At 37.7% G+C, this 15034-nt stretch overlaps 1 protein-coding gene across 1 annotated transcript in view; it reads left to right on the forward strand.

The window, feature by feature from the left end:
- TUT7 (terminal uridylyl transferase 7) overlaps nt 1-15034 on the forward strand; it is a 35661-nt gene that overhangs the window by 13363 nt on the left and 7264 nt on the right. Inside the window, 14 exon segments of the mRNA XM_038402311.2 lie at nt 33-1174; nt 1280-1430; nt 2171-2257; nt 4275-4375; nt 5050-5107; nt 5888-5991; nt 8880-8969; nt 9048-9161; nt 9288-9365; nt 10550-10727; nt 12076-12123; nt 12215-12306; nt 13243-13358; nt 14712-15007. Coding sequence (XP_038258239.1) covers nt 33-1174; nt 1280-1430; nt 2171-2257; nt 4275-4375; nt 5050-5107; nt 5888-5991; nt 8880-8969; nt 9048-9161; nt 9288-9365; nt 10550-10727; nt 12076-12123; nt 12215-12306; nt 13243-13358; nt 14712-15007 — 2655 coding nt within the window.

The raw sequence follows: 15034 nt of genomic DNA on the forward strand, positions 1-15034 counted from the left end.
TTCAGTTAGCTACTGGCTTTTTTTTCTTTCAGACCCTTACTCAGTAAAGAGGAATGTGGCAAGAACTCTGAACAGTCAGCTAGTATATGAATATATTCTTCACTGCTTAAGGGCAACTTACAAATATTTTGCCTTGCCCCACAAAAAACCGACAAAATCCAGCCCAAAAAAGCCTTTGAATGTCAATGAGGAGACATCACAAAGATTAGAACCTGAAAAGGATGCCATAAAGCATGATGCCATCGATATGCAAAATGTAGCTGACAAAATGGGGGAAGTGGTAGCAGCTGATTGTCTTAATATTATTGATGGAAGTATAGACACGCCTCAGGTATGTACAGTTGATCCTTCCAAGGTGTTTGTCTCTGAAAGCATGACTGAAGAAGAATTGGCAGATGATATAGGACATTTGGGAATTGCTCAGGAAGATTCAGACTTTGTAATTGAAGAGATGATTTCCGGTGATGATGAGAACTTTAAACCAAGCTGTGTAGAGACAGAAAGTGGAAATGAGGAGGAGGAGGAAGAGGAAGAACATGACCAAGATAAGAAATGGCAGAAAAATGTGATAGTTATTGATCAAGGCTTGGATGACTACAGTGAAAATGGAGATCTCCCTATTCCAGCAAGTGAGCATGATATTGAAACATACAGTATTTCAGACTCTGAAGGTGTTCAGAGCACTGTAGTCACAGAGAGCGATGAGTTTGGTTTAGAGTGCAATGTAATACTTGACGATAAAGCTGACATGGATGAGGAGAGCACAGAGGGGACTGATGAACTGGATGATTCCCTGAACAAACTTGCACCTTCATTACAAGACCAGATATCTGAAATCAATAACTCAGATGAAGAAGAGGAGGGAGAACCGAGTTTTCTCCTAAACCAAATAGAATGTGGTGGTATTGTGACTGCTGAAGATGAGCTGGACAATACTTACACTGCATCTGGGGATGAAGATGCACTGTCTGAGGAAGAGGAAGAATTGTCTGTCTCTGTTAAATATGAAGAGACAGAGCTGGGAAAACATGTAGATAAATCTCTAAGGGTAGATTTGAATGAAGAGGATTTTATAGAGACAGGAAGCCTTTGTGAAGAGGGCATACTAATAGGACAATTTATGGAATCTGAGCTCTTTTATGAATTTAATAAACCCGCTTTCACAAAGGGCAAGGTAAGCTCTTAACATCTAACCACCAGGAGGAAATATTTCTAAGTATCGTTCTGATTCATTAAAGGGCCGTAGATTTAAAAAATGTCTTGCTTTCTATTCACGCAGTCTCCTATGGTTGTATGTAGCTTGTGCAAACGAGAAGGTCACCTAAAGAGGGATTGTCCAGAAGACTTCAAAAAAATTGAGCTAGACCCTTTGCCAGCGTTGACATCCAAGTTTTCAAATATTTTAGATCAAGTTTGCATCCAGTGTTACAGTAAGTCATCAATACTGCACTCTTTCAATATGTTTATGGAAAATATGAATTAGTTAGCTAGATTTTAATAGTACTTTAGGGAATTCTCTGAGATCAACAGCGTCAGCGGAGCTGGGTTTTGAAAGTAGCAAACTTAGTATAAAAGGTGAGATTCTGTAGTTTAATTGCTAAATTGCACCTGATACTTGTTTATATTCATAAGTCTAAATTGTACCTCCAAAGAGTAAAAATCCAAAGTGTGTAGGCTGATCTCATGACTCCTTGAACTAAACATGGAGTCAATGAAAGCTGCTGGATATTTGATATTCTTGACATTTAGGCACCTACACGTTGACTTCAGAGCCTATATGAGGCATCCTTTTTCCAGAAATGTTGTCCGACCCTCTTTAGTGCGGATCTTTGTGTGATATTTTGTATCTCATTACCAGAAACTGCTGTTTGAGAGATCAAAGGCAGCACATTTCTACAAAGAACAATATGCTGATTTCAGATTTTTTTGAACCATTTCCCTCCCATTCATTTGGTCTTTCAGTATGGCACCCTTCGCTTCTGACCAGACAAAACGACTGTTTTCCTGATGTATTTTTTTGTTTGACTTAGTATTTCTCTGCTTCTACCCACTCCTCCCTCTCTTCCCCTCCCACATCAATTTCCTTTTTTCCCCCCTTCCTGTCACTTTTAACTGTGGCAATGTTTTTACATATTTTGCCTGAATTGGTATGTTTCTGGCTTTTTTAAAGAGGATTTTGCTCCAAATATTATAGAGGATCAGGCTCGTGGACATATACGGCAAAATCTGGAAAGCTTCATCAGACAGGAGTTTCCAGGTAATTGTGTAGCTTCTTTTCATACTCGTATTTAGTTGTTGTTGTTTTTTTTTTGTTTGTTTCACTTTTTTTAGTATTTTCAACAATTTCATTGTACCAGTATAAAGAACAAAGTTAGCTAATTTAAACTTCTTAAAATATTCTGTTCAGTTGTTTAAGACTCTGCTATAGGACTTCAGATTAATTTGGAATATTTTCTGTTGCCATAATCTCAGTTCACTGTTAAAGCTTGATGTTTCCATTATGCCCTGCCTCCTTGAGATTGTGCTCTTTCTTAAAACAAACAAAAAGCTCCAAAAACATGTCCATTTATATTTTTTTTACATCCTGTTGGTGAGAAATAGTCAAAAGGTCATGACATCATCAGGAATGAACAATAGCCGTTTAAGAAACCAGTAATCAAAATTTTATAATAAAACTTCCATAACTAGCATTTTCATCTCAAATTCATGAGTCAAAGTTCGCTGATCCAGTCATTGTGTTCATTCTTGTAAGACCGCTACAGACTTTCTGAAACCCTTGGCACCCCGCCTTGGAATCTTGATCAGGCCAAAAGGATCCCCTTCCTTTTCAGTTCATCTAAGAAATAGCTTTATTTTTCTGCCCTTATTCTCAGTATAGCAAGAAAAATGTACTGCCTGTATATCGCTCTGGGAGTATTCTAAAGCAGAGCCATAACTCTTGGCTATCAGCAAAGCTCAGGAGACTGGAGCTATGGTTTCTGTTTCTGGAAATATATACGGTAACCACCTGGGCTTCAGTTCATAGTCTTGCCAAATTTGTATGCAGGCTGGATGTGGAATTTTTGGCCAAAGATTGTTGCATTTGTAAAGACTTGTCGTAACCCAAAGAGAGCTCTTGTATCGCTTTTCCAGATCCTCGAGGATTTACTCAAATCCTCGTGCTGCTAATCTAGTTAGTTTGCCATTTAATTTGTTCCTGGGTGTGTCAGTCTCCTATTTGATCCTGGGTAAATTTCTTAATCTCTGTATCTTCATTCCAATTTGTAAAATGGGGATTCTTCCCTACGTCAGAGGGGTGACATGAAGTTAAATTCTTTATTTCTGAAGCACTCAAACACTGTGAGTATCATAGTTATATAGGAAGTCGCATTAAATTATCACAGTGTTTTCTTCTGGCCTTGAAATCTCTGAAAAGTCAGTAAATATATTAACTATGATATCTATCCTAAATTTTATATTTAATCTTAATTTTCATTGTATAGCTAAGACTGGTGGCTTGTCAGCAGAGGAGGGTAGAGGTGGAGGGCCATGCTAATCACTGAGTTAGTTACTTCCAGGCTCTCTTTTTCCAGTCCAAATCCCCATTACTATTCAGACCGCTACAGGGGCCTGAAAATCATCTAGCACTACTGCACCTGCTCCGTAGGCCCCTGCAGGTTACTAAAGTTGTTCAAAAATTAACAAAGGCCAGAAAAGAGACATTGCAGGGATAGGTTTCGGAGTAGCAGCCGTCTGTGTTAGTCTGTATCCGCAAAAAGTACAGGAATACTTGTGGCACCTTAGAGACTTAACAAATTTATTTGAGCACAAGCTTTCGTGGGCTACATATGTGTATATATATGTCTTCTTACTATATGTTCCATTCTATGCATCTGATGAAGTGGGCTGTAGCCCACGAAAGCTTATTGCAGGGATACTGTCATCTTGTAAATCAAATTGAAATATGGAAATTTTGTGCATACGCTGGCTACAAAGAACACCTGTTCGCGAACCCTTTTATTCTTAATGCTGAAAATTTTGCGGTACGGTTTAGTCATTGTTTTGACAAAAATGCCTTTTATTTCTTACTCTTAAAAGGTAGTGAATTAGACCAGTAACTGTACAGTGTTACCGTCCATAGACAAGCAAGAAATATGCCCTATATTTAATAAATATTCCTTGTGACGTCCATTATTACAGAAAAGTGGAGTTCAACATTGGCCAAATCAGACCCTAGCTATTAAAACTGAACTGATGGTGTATCAGATGTGGTTATAGTATCGTGTCCTTTACAGGAACCAGGTTGAACTTGTTTGGCTCATCAAAAAATGGCTTTGGCTTCAAACAAAGTGACCTTGATATCTGTATGACAATTGATGGACTGGAAACTTCTGAGGTAGACTTAGAGCTCTTTTGTCTAACTTGTACTGGTATTTTATAGATAGAGCTATTGTTGCTGTGACCACTGTCTCGTGACATCCTTTTTCAAAAAGGACTTGCACAGTAGCTGAAAAAGTAAATAGAACTTCTACCAAAAAAAGTAAATTGGCTAGTGTCTTGCTGCTGTGTCAGCTAATCCGGTTTAAGATTTTCTTCCTTTACCGTTGAGCTTATTCGTAGATTCTTCAGTGAAATGTTAATATTGTTTGACGGGGAAAGGAATGAGGCACATTGGTTCAGCATCACAGTGTTGATGCATGGTAAGGTAGAAAATGAAGATGGGGTGAGAAAGAAGCAAGTCTTTCTTTTTGGTTGATATAAATTAGCAAATGCTTTAAATGCATGTTTATAAACTCTTTTAAGAACATTAGGGTATCCTTTAGTATTGACTTGAAAATTACTCTACATTTTGAAACTGTCTGGTATGAATGCCGCTGAGTGTACAATTTAGGTGTCTTTTTAATGATATGGCTTTAAGCCTAATGACGGGCAATGAATGGCACATCAACTGAAATGGCTTGGCTAGGACATGGTCTAATAGTAATGATTACATATAGCTTTTCTAGAATTTTGCGATGGGCACAAAACATTATCAGTGCACTGAAATCTTTTTTTTTCTCTCCTTTTCAGGGACTTGATTGCATAAGAATAATTGAAGAATTAGCAAGAGTACTTAAGAAACATTCAGGTACCTTACTAGAGAATAAGAGTGGATAGTGCTGTGTACATGAATTTGTATACTATTTATGGAGTCAGAAGGTTCAGGGGTATAAGTCCACAGATATCATTTAAGATAACTAATGCACTAAAGAGTTCAGTGTTAGCAGGATTGGGGACTTGGATTGTGAACGTTTGTAGATCTTCATTGCATGACGAGGCCCATTGAAGGGTGCTAAGGTTGATAGAACCAGGCCTAAATTAGACTCTGATACTGTGTTAATAACATACGTGAAAACAAGTCCTAAGTTACAAGTTTGACCCTTCAGACAGTGGTTATAGGTTTGTATTTACATATCCATTTTTTGTTTGTTCACAAATAACATTAATAATAATAATAAGATTAATAATGCTGAAGATGGCACACACTAGACATTACAGTTTAGTGTAACAGTATATTCCTGTAAAAATCACATGTAAATGCCTTTTTATGAGGATTTTAAAAATTAATTCACTCTGTACCAGATAAGTATTTATGCTATTTTGCTGTTTAAACAACAATTTAGTTTTCAGCTAATGTTAAATGAAAACTAATGCCAGAAACGCTATGAATAATGAAGAGTGTCTAAAATCCATATTAACACATAGATTAATGTTTATACTTTTCATATATGCAGAGTTGAAAGATAGCTTTGATACCTACCCACAGGCTTTTAAAGAAATCTGCTGCAATTTTTGTAAGCCCGTGTCCGTGTATTTGATACCGTTATCATTGTATTAAAGTGAAAGCCAAAGTAATATTCCTTCCTAGGTCTAAGAAATGTCTTGCCTATAACGACTGCTAAAGTGCCAATTGTCAAGTTCTTCCATGTGAGAAGCAGTCTTGAAGTAGACATCAGTTTATATAATACACTGGTAAGATCACGATTATAAATTGCCTATTCCAGTTAGATTTTTGGGTTCTAATCCTCCATTTGACTCTTTCTGGGTGAAGTGAAAGGAGGCAGAGCAGTTGTTTTTTGCTAAAATTGTATGCTAGTAGTAAATTTAGTTAGCTTAATAATAGCGAACACCAGTGTTTTGAGGTACATTGATCCTTTTGTAGAACTTGGAGGGAAAGGAGTAACATCCTGAGCAGCGAGAAGACCGTCGCTGCATGTGTTAAGTATGGGGACTGTCACGGTATCAGGGCTGTTTCATCTCTTACAAAATAAGTCGCTTTCCATTGCACGCTATGCTCTGGAGAATTAGGCTGGTGAAAGGTGGAAAACATTAGCTGGAAACAATCTTCCTTTTACCAGATTCAAATCTGGCCACACAAGCCTTTTTAACTTGGAGGGTTTTAACCGTAGATTATCTGGATTATGAAAAGCCCCAGGTGCTAGTCAGCAGGACTTTGAGACTGGTCCCAAACCCAGCTTGCCTTGTTACTTGTTAAATTTTGCTTCCATGGAGAATGTATGTCCCAAGTGCGTGGCCAAATGTTTTAAAAAACATATTTAATCAGTGACTCTTGACTTCAAAAGCAAATTCATTGAGACAGTAAGTCTCTGTATCAGGAGAGGGAGATTATTTTAAATGCTAGGTGTGGTGAAAGCCTGTTCTTCAGGTTACGCGTCTGTATGTGTCAGTTGGTAGTGCTTGCATTTCTGGGATGAAAGGTTTGTGGGTTTAGGAACTGCCCCAGAATTGATGCTCTGCCACATGCCTTAGAAATACAGTAGCAGCTTGATGCTTCACTATTCTGAGGTACTACCTTTTGGATGCTTCTGCATATTGTTTGTGAGCAGATGAAAGTTAAGCATCTTGATAAGCTCCTCCCACCAGAGCAGGTGGTAACCCCACTCGCCTGATGAATGCTTCCTTTCTGAATAAAATAGGTTTTAATGTGCAGAACTAGGTAGGTAAGTGGTTTTGCTAAGCTCCTACTAGCTGCAGCGTTTGCCTTTTAATTCAGTGCACTTAACAGTTTAAGTTGTAAATCGGTGAAAGTGTATGTGCTCACACATTTGTACACACACAGACACATGTATATTCATACATATTAGGGCTGTCAAGCGATTAAAAAAATTAATCGTGCTGTTAAACAATAATAGAATACCATTTATGTAAATATTTTTGGATGTTTTCTACATTTTCAAATAGATTTCAGTTACAACACAGAATACAAAGTGTACACTGCTCACTTTCTTTCTTTTTGATTACAAATATTTGCACTGTAAAACACAAAAGAAATAGTGTTTTTCAATTCACCTAACGCAAGTACTGTAGTTCAATGTCTTTATCATGAAAGTTGAACTTACAAATGTAGAATTATATACAAGAAAATAACTGCATTCAAAAATAAAACAATGTAAAACTTTAGAGCCTACAAGTCCACTCAGTCCTACTTCAGCCAATTGCTCAGACAAACAAGTTTGGTTACAATTTGCAGGAGATAATGGTGCCCGCTTCTTGTTTACAATGTCACCTGAAAGTGAGGACAGATGTTCGCATGGCACGGTTGTAGCCGGCGTGTCAAGACATTTACATGCCAGATGCGCTAAAGATTCATGCTCGTGCTTCAGCCACCGTTCCAGAGGACATGCGTCCATGCTGATGATGGGTTCTGCTCGATAACCATCCAAAGCAGAGCAGACAGATGTATCTTCATTTTCATCATCCGAGTCAGATGCCACCAGCAGAAGGTTGATTTTCTTTTTGGTGGTTCAGGTTCTGAAGTTTCTGCATCTGAGTGTTGCTCTCTTAAGACTTCTGAAAGCATACTCCATGCATCGTCCCACTCAGATTTTGGACAGCATTTCAGATTCTTAAACCTTGGGTCGAGTGCTGTTGCTATTTTTAGAAATCTTGCATTGGTACCTTCTTTGCGTTTTGGCAAATCTGCTGTGAAAGTGTTCTTAAAATGAACATGTCCTGGGTCGTCATCCAAGACTGCTCTAACATGAAATATATGGCAGAATGTGGGTAAAACAGAACAGGAGACCTACAATTCTCCCCCCAAGGAGTTCACTTACAAATTTAATTACTGTATTATTTTTTTAATGAGTGTCATCAGCATAGAAACGTGTTCTCTTAAATGGTGGCCAAAGCATGAAGGAGCATGTGAATGTTTAGCATATCTGACACACAAATACCTTGCAACACTAGCTATAAAAGTGCCATGTGAATGCCTGGTTCTCACTTTCAAGTGACATTGCAAATAAGAAGCAGGCAGAGGATATCCTGTAAGTGTAAACAAACTTGTTTGTCTTAGCGATTGACTGCACAAGAAGTAGGACTGAGTGGACTTGTAGGCTCTAAAGTTTTACCTTGTTTTGTATTTGTACAAAACATATAAATTTGTATTTACATCTACATTTGAATTTTTTTTTCATGATAAAGAGATTGTACTATGGTATTTGTATGAGGTGAATTGAAAAATACTGTTTCTTTTGTTTCTCATATTTACAGTGCAAATTCAATCAAAAATAATGATCTAAAGTGAGCACTGTACATTTTGTATTAGAAATCAATATATTTGAAAATATTTAATACATTTCAATTGGTATTCTATTGTTCAACAGTGCGATTCATCGCGATTAATTTTTTTTAGTTAATCGCGTGAGTTAACTGCGATTAATCGACAGCCCTCATACATATGCAAGCTTTTCAAGTGCAAGTGGTTGTGACTCGTCGTAGGTCTGTGCTCCTCTCAAGGAAATAGGTCATTTTCAAAGCCTTCCTGATCAGAGGCGTTAGCTAACTACCACTTTTTCCACCTCACGCCGTTTCCCATACTTGACTTCCTTATTTATTTACAGGCCCTGCATAACACAAGACTCTTGTCCTCTTATGCAGCCGTTGATTCCAGAGTAAAATATCTGTGTTACACAATGAAAGTCTTTACAAAGGTGAGTAACACTTCAGGCACTCTGAAAGTGATAACAGCCACAGTAAAAAGTTTTATAATTTTGCTTTTCTCTTTCCAGATGTGTGACATTGGAGATGCATCTAGAGGTAGCCTGTCCTCCTATGCATATACTCTTATGGTGCTTTATTTTCTTCAGCAGCGAAATCCACCAGTCATTCCTGTTCTCCAAGAGGTACCGTATGTCAAGAAATCAGTTGGTCCCAGTTAGATATTTTTTGGTGCGCTCTTGACCAAAATAGGGATCAAAATCATCAAGTCTGAACAGCCATGCTCTAACTAGTTAACTTTCTGTTCTTAGATCTACAAGGCGCCAAAGAAGCCTGAAATTTTAGTTGATGGTTGGAATGTTTATTTCTTTGACAAAATAGATGAGTTGGTGAGTCTTATATTCACTTTTCTGATGTAGCATTATTGTGCAATAACTCTGTAAAGTGAAACTAAACCTCTGGTAAGGCATGTATTTGAAAAATTCAGGAGATGAATGTAAAAGGTAGTTACTAACAATGACTTTTGCTAATGTGTTTTACATACGGGCTGAAAATGTCAGCTATTATAGGACCTAGCTGTGTCAGCCTTTACAATTGGAATTGTGAAGCGATACTTCAGCACCTTGCTTTAGTAATCTAAACATGTTTAGCACTATGCTGAAAATGTTCTTAAAAGAATCTGCTAAATATTTTTCAGCCGTTAAATGGAGCCAGATACTGTTATAACGGCACATGCCTTAGACATGATATTTTGTTCTGAGGAGAAAAGAGTAACGTTACTCAAGACAGAGAGCCAAGCATGAGACTTGAAAGCAGAGTACCTTCTTTGTAAAAGGGCATGCCAGGAAACTTTTTTGTATAGAACTGTACATATTCATATTTATTGGCTTAGCCTAATAAAATACAATCGACCTTCCAAAATATAAATCTCTCATTTTATTAAAACACTGAAAGCTGAGATTTCCAAGGCGGTATAGGGGATAAAGCCATTCACTTAGAATTATTTGACATATAATGGAAATGTGTGAAAATCTCAATTTTGTGCTGTCAAGCTACCATAACATAGTTGGTTGTCTACAGTACAAGAGACCAGTGCACCTGTGAATGCTTTGCATTCAACAGCAATCCTATCAGGTTTGTTAAAGAATAACCACCGATGTGCCATACTGCTGCTTTCTTCCCCACTTGATGATAGGTGACATAACCCTTCAATGGAATAACTTTGTGTTGAAGGGGCACCCAGCCTAAACGTAAACTAACAATACGCATATCAATTTGCATGTAATCAAAAATAAACAGCAAGTTGTTTTAAAAAAAAAAAAAAAAACAAACCAAAACCACACATTGCTACTCTTCACACTAAAAATACCCACCGACCATTTAAACAGCAAAATTTGAGTATTAACCTTCAAACTGTAAAAGGATGGAAAGTGATTTAGAGCAACTCTAAACCACACTTGTGTATAACCACAATTATATGTAATTTAACACTCTGAAATGATGAATGTGCATTTGCTTAATCTGTCTGAATCGCTGAACCTCAGAAGAAGAAATATTTCTCTCTAACTTCCAGCCAGCCTGTTGGCCAGACTCTGGTTCAAACACTGAATCTGTTGGGGAGCTATGGCTGGGACTTCTCCGCTTCTACACAGAAGAATTTGATTTCAAAGAACATGTTATCTGCATCAGAAGAAAAAATCTGCTTACAACTTTCAAGAAGCAGTGGACTTCCAAATATATTGTTATTGAAGGTATTGTAGGAATTTGATACAGAGCTCATTGATGTATGGAATTGCTTTAAAACCCATTTGAATAAATCTGCTCTTCTCGCATGTTGTTTTTCCACTTTCATCCTGCTGGATTAGGATTTCCTCTGGTTAAATACATTGAGTGAAATCCTGGCCCGCAGAAGTTAGGGACAAAACCCCCCATTGACTTCAGTAGGGTTGGAATTTTGCCCTTATTTTTCAACTGAAATAAAGTTGAAAAGCGAATTTTACATTTTATTTTGTTGCAGATCATTGTGTAGAAAGGATCATTTTTGTTTGAGGGCTGACTATCAGAATGGTTAAGAAAACTGGAATTCAGTCCATAGTCTGTCTGTCTCACTGTGTAATCTTTTCCCTGATTCTTCAGATTTGGAGATTCTTCAGACTCAGAGATGAATGTAAAAGTTAGTTACTAACAATGACATTTGCTAGTATGTTTTACATACGAGCTGAAAATGATTTTTAGCTTGCTTCTACTCCAATTCCACTTAGTTCTTATCATATCCCTTCTTTGGAAAAGATTAACTGTCTAGTTTAAAATCAGTTGGACTGGCTTAAACATTTCTTCAGTTAGCTTTCGTATAGCATTATGCAGAATGTTGAAATGATGCAATGCATTATGTTTTAAATCAGTTCCTTTTTGTTAGAAGACCGAAACCCTAATCCAGCAAAGTACATAAAAAATGCATGCTTAGCTTTTATGCATACGAATAATCCCTCAGAGATAAAATGTAGTTTAAGTTCACCAAATATTTAAGTGCTGTGTTGCATCAGGGTCCATGTGTGGGAAATCTTTTCAATGCAGACATTATTTTTCTAGCTCATCTAACTTTGATAGAAAGGTTGGGGGCAGGGGATTTCCTTTCACCTTCAAAAATTGCTCTTTTTCAACATTTCGGTCAATTTGGTTCATAGCTGGACGGCTGAGATTCTGTCTTCTGAATCACAGGTTTCAGAGTAGCAGCCGTGTTAGTCTGTATTCGCAAAAAGAAAAGGAGTACTTGTGGCACCTTAAAGACTAACAAATTTATTAGAGCATAAGCTTTCGTGAGCTACAGCTCACTTCATCGGAATGCATCCGATGAAGTGAGCTGTAGCTCACGAAAGCTTATGCTCTAATAAATTTGTTAGTCTTTAAGGTGCCACAAGTACTCCTTTTCTTTTTGTCTTCTGAATATATCCTCTTTCAGGATATGGAGAAATCAATTTCAGTGTATTGATTCTGCATCAGTAATAGCAACATTAGATTTTTTGTGTTCATATTAATCAGTTTGGTTCATAGTTCGCTTTCATATGGACTTTAGTAATACTTACAAATTTCTTCACACAGATCCCTTTGATTTGAACCACAATCTTGGAGCTGGTTTATCAAGAAAAAGTAAGTTACCCGGTCCACAAGCATTCCACAAATCTGCTGAGGGTCTTGTTTTATTTAGACAATTGATTTTTTTTTTTCTTTTATTTCCTAGTGACAAATTTTATAATGAAGGCTTTTATCAATGGCAGAAGGGTATTTGGTACCCCAATAAAAGGATTTCCTAAAGAATATCCCTCAAAAATGGTAAGTGTCTGTCTGTAGAATATAGCAATACACACTCACTCACCCTCTACATTGGTATCTAAGTCCCTTATCTACTGTGAAGCTTCACACATGACTCAGATGAAAACAATTGCACTCTGTTAAGAACTTATTGGTAATTTATGCGTGGGAAACGAAGAGTTTCCTTTCAAATTTCAGTGGTAACTTCCATAGTGGTGGTTCTTCTGGCTTTTGCTATAAGTTGTTGATAGGTTGTTTTGGTTTTTTTAACACTTGTATTGTGGCAACGCCTGTTAACATTAACCAGGTTGGGGCTCCATTGTACAAGCCTAGAGTAAATCGTCGTTTACCCCACACAGCTTAGTCTAAAATGCGTTGTGTTAAACAGGCTGTCCTAGAGCAAAGCAGCAGTGTGTCAGAGAATGAGTTAGGACAAGCTCTCACCTGTCACCAGGTTATACAGCTCTGAATTGCAGTCCCATTACAGAGAGTGGAACATGGCTGTAACTTTGTTCTCATTCAGACTATAATGTTCATAGCCACGAAGGAGGTCAAGAAGGCTAAACTTCTTTGTAGAGCTGTGGTCAGTTAATGGCCTTTCTGATTCTACAGTAGGCACCACAATGGAGTGATACAAAGCACACCGACCTTCTCTCTTTTGGGGAGCTGCTTGTATTAATATGGCCTCACGCTTAGGCTATGCTTACACTAGTACCGCTACAACTGTGCCACTGAAAGTTCTCCCGTGTAGCTGCTCTTTGCCGGCAGGAGACAGCTCTTCTGCCAGCAAAATAAATCCACCCCGAATGAGCAGCGGTAGCTTTGTCAGTGTTTTTTTTCACTCCCTGGACCAACAAAAAGGCTATGTCTACCCTAGCACTAGTCATAGCTGGCTTAGGTTTCCAAATCTTGGGGGGGGGAGAAATAGGTGCACAACACTACATTCTTTCCTTTTAGGAATACTTCTTTGACCCAGAAGTCCTGACAGAAGGAGAACTGGCCCCAAATGACAGATGCTGCAGAATTTGTGGTAAAATTGGACACTTCATGAAAGACTGTCCCATGAGGAGAAAGTACGTATATTTTTAAGGGTTCTGTGGTTTTGGTAGTACAAGGGGTTTGTATAAATTTCTGAAATGTTGGATTCAAGAGATACTGAAAATGGACAAAGTGGAGGGCCCAGTGTTTAAGGGGCTTGGATTACTGATAGAAATGTAAAAGTAACAGAAATCAGAGTTCATCCTTCTAGTTAGCAAATTTAAGCAGAACCGCTTAAATGTCTGAGGAGAAAAGAGTCCAGTGTTGATCAGATAATGTTCTTCACCAACTGACTCCAAGAACATGGGCGTTTGCAGTAAGGGATTGCCTCCTTAAGAGCGCTTTCCTTGAAGGGAGAATGTGACTCAATCGTATTCCTAGCCATGCTGCTGACATGAAACAAACCTATTTTTGGGAGAACCAGTTGGCCTGAAGACCTTCAACAAGCTTTAAAAAAGCAGCAACAAAACACTTTCTTGGCAGCTAGCAAATCAGGAATGCAAGCAGAAATTGTCTGAAGTATCCTTTTCTGTATGATGATGTCGTTTTTATATTTGATTAGTGAATTGTGAAATGGATAGTGCTTAGACATCTAGGTTAAGAACCCATGCACTCTGGCCTAAGCAAATGTAGCATAGCGGAAGTCCCAAATAAAGAATATCGGGTATATTTTCAAAAGCCTCTAAGTGACTCTGAAACACAAGCATTTTTGAAACTACCACCATTGGTTCCAGTTTTAATTATATTACATTTCTTTTTAGCATTTTGCTTAGAGCCTTTCTCTTAAGTGGATGGACTGCAGCAGCCATGGTTGATTGTATGGTGGAGAGGGTTTTTGAGCTTTACGTCATAAATTTTTTCCCTTAGATGTGTCTCTGTGTATATACAGTATGCATTATGAAACCTCCATGTTTAAAAGGTAGCATTTCTTATTTGTATAATAGTGCTGTCAGTCCAGATTTGAAAAAGCTTAAACCAATTTAATTGTGGACTGAGTACTTTCTATTTGGGGTTTTGTAACTGGGAAGAAGTTTGTACAGCTAGATGAGAAATCCCATGAAAATTACTCCTAGAGTTAGACACTTTGGTTGTAAAGAAGTCTTGCTTTTTAGCCATAGTTGATTGTATGGTGGTGCTTTACTTCATATTTTCCACTAGAGTTCAGCAGAAAGTTTCCCTTAACTACATAAATTAATATTACTGAATTTACTTAATATTTTATGTTGGTTCTCCCACCACGTAGACTTCTAGGAAAAAGAGAGATACGTTTATTCTTTTTTGTTGAATGTCACATAAATCCTCTTAAAGAATAGACTATTTAACACAAAGTTTCTTTTCTCCATCCGACAGAGCCTATTTGCTTTTATGTCACTGTTTTGCTTCTGCAGGTTGAGACGACGACATGATCATGAAGATATTAAAAATCAAAGGTACATAGAGAACAACGAGAAAAGAAGCAAAGAGGAAAAAGATACCTCTGTGAAGGAAGGAACGATGTTATGTACACCTCAGACAAACAAACTAGGGAGAGCAACACTGGACACAGGAAGAGAGAAGGTTTCCAAGCAGTCAGCAGAGAAGTGGAAGCGGCAGGAGGACAGGGACTTAAGAGAAAAACGTTGTTTTAACTGTGGGAGAGAAGGCCACATTAAAAAAGAGTGCCCACAGTATAAAGGAGCTGCAGGTATGAAACCCAGATACATTCTAAGAC

Source organism: Dermochelys coriacea, chromosome 5 (assembly GCF_009764565.3).
Source record: "Dermochelys coriacea isolate rDerCor1 chromosome 5, rDerCor1.pri.v4, whole genome shotgun sequence".
Taxonomy (NCBI): domain Eukaryota; kingdom Metazoa; phylum Chordata; order Testudines; family Dermochelyidae; genus Dermochelys; species Dermochelys coriacea.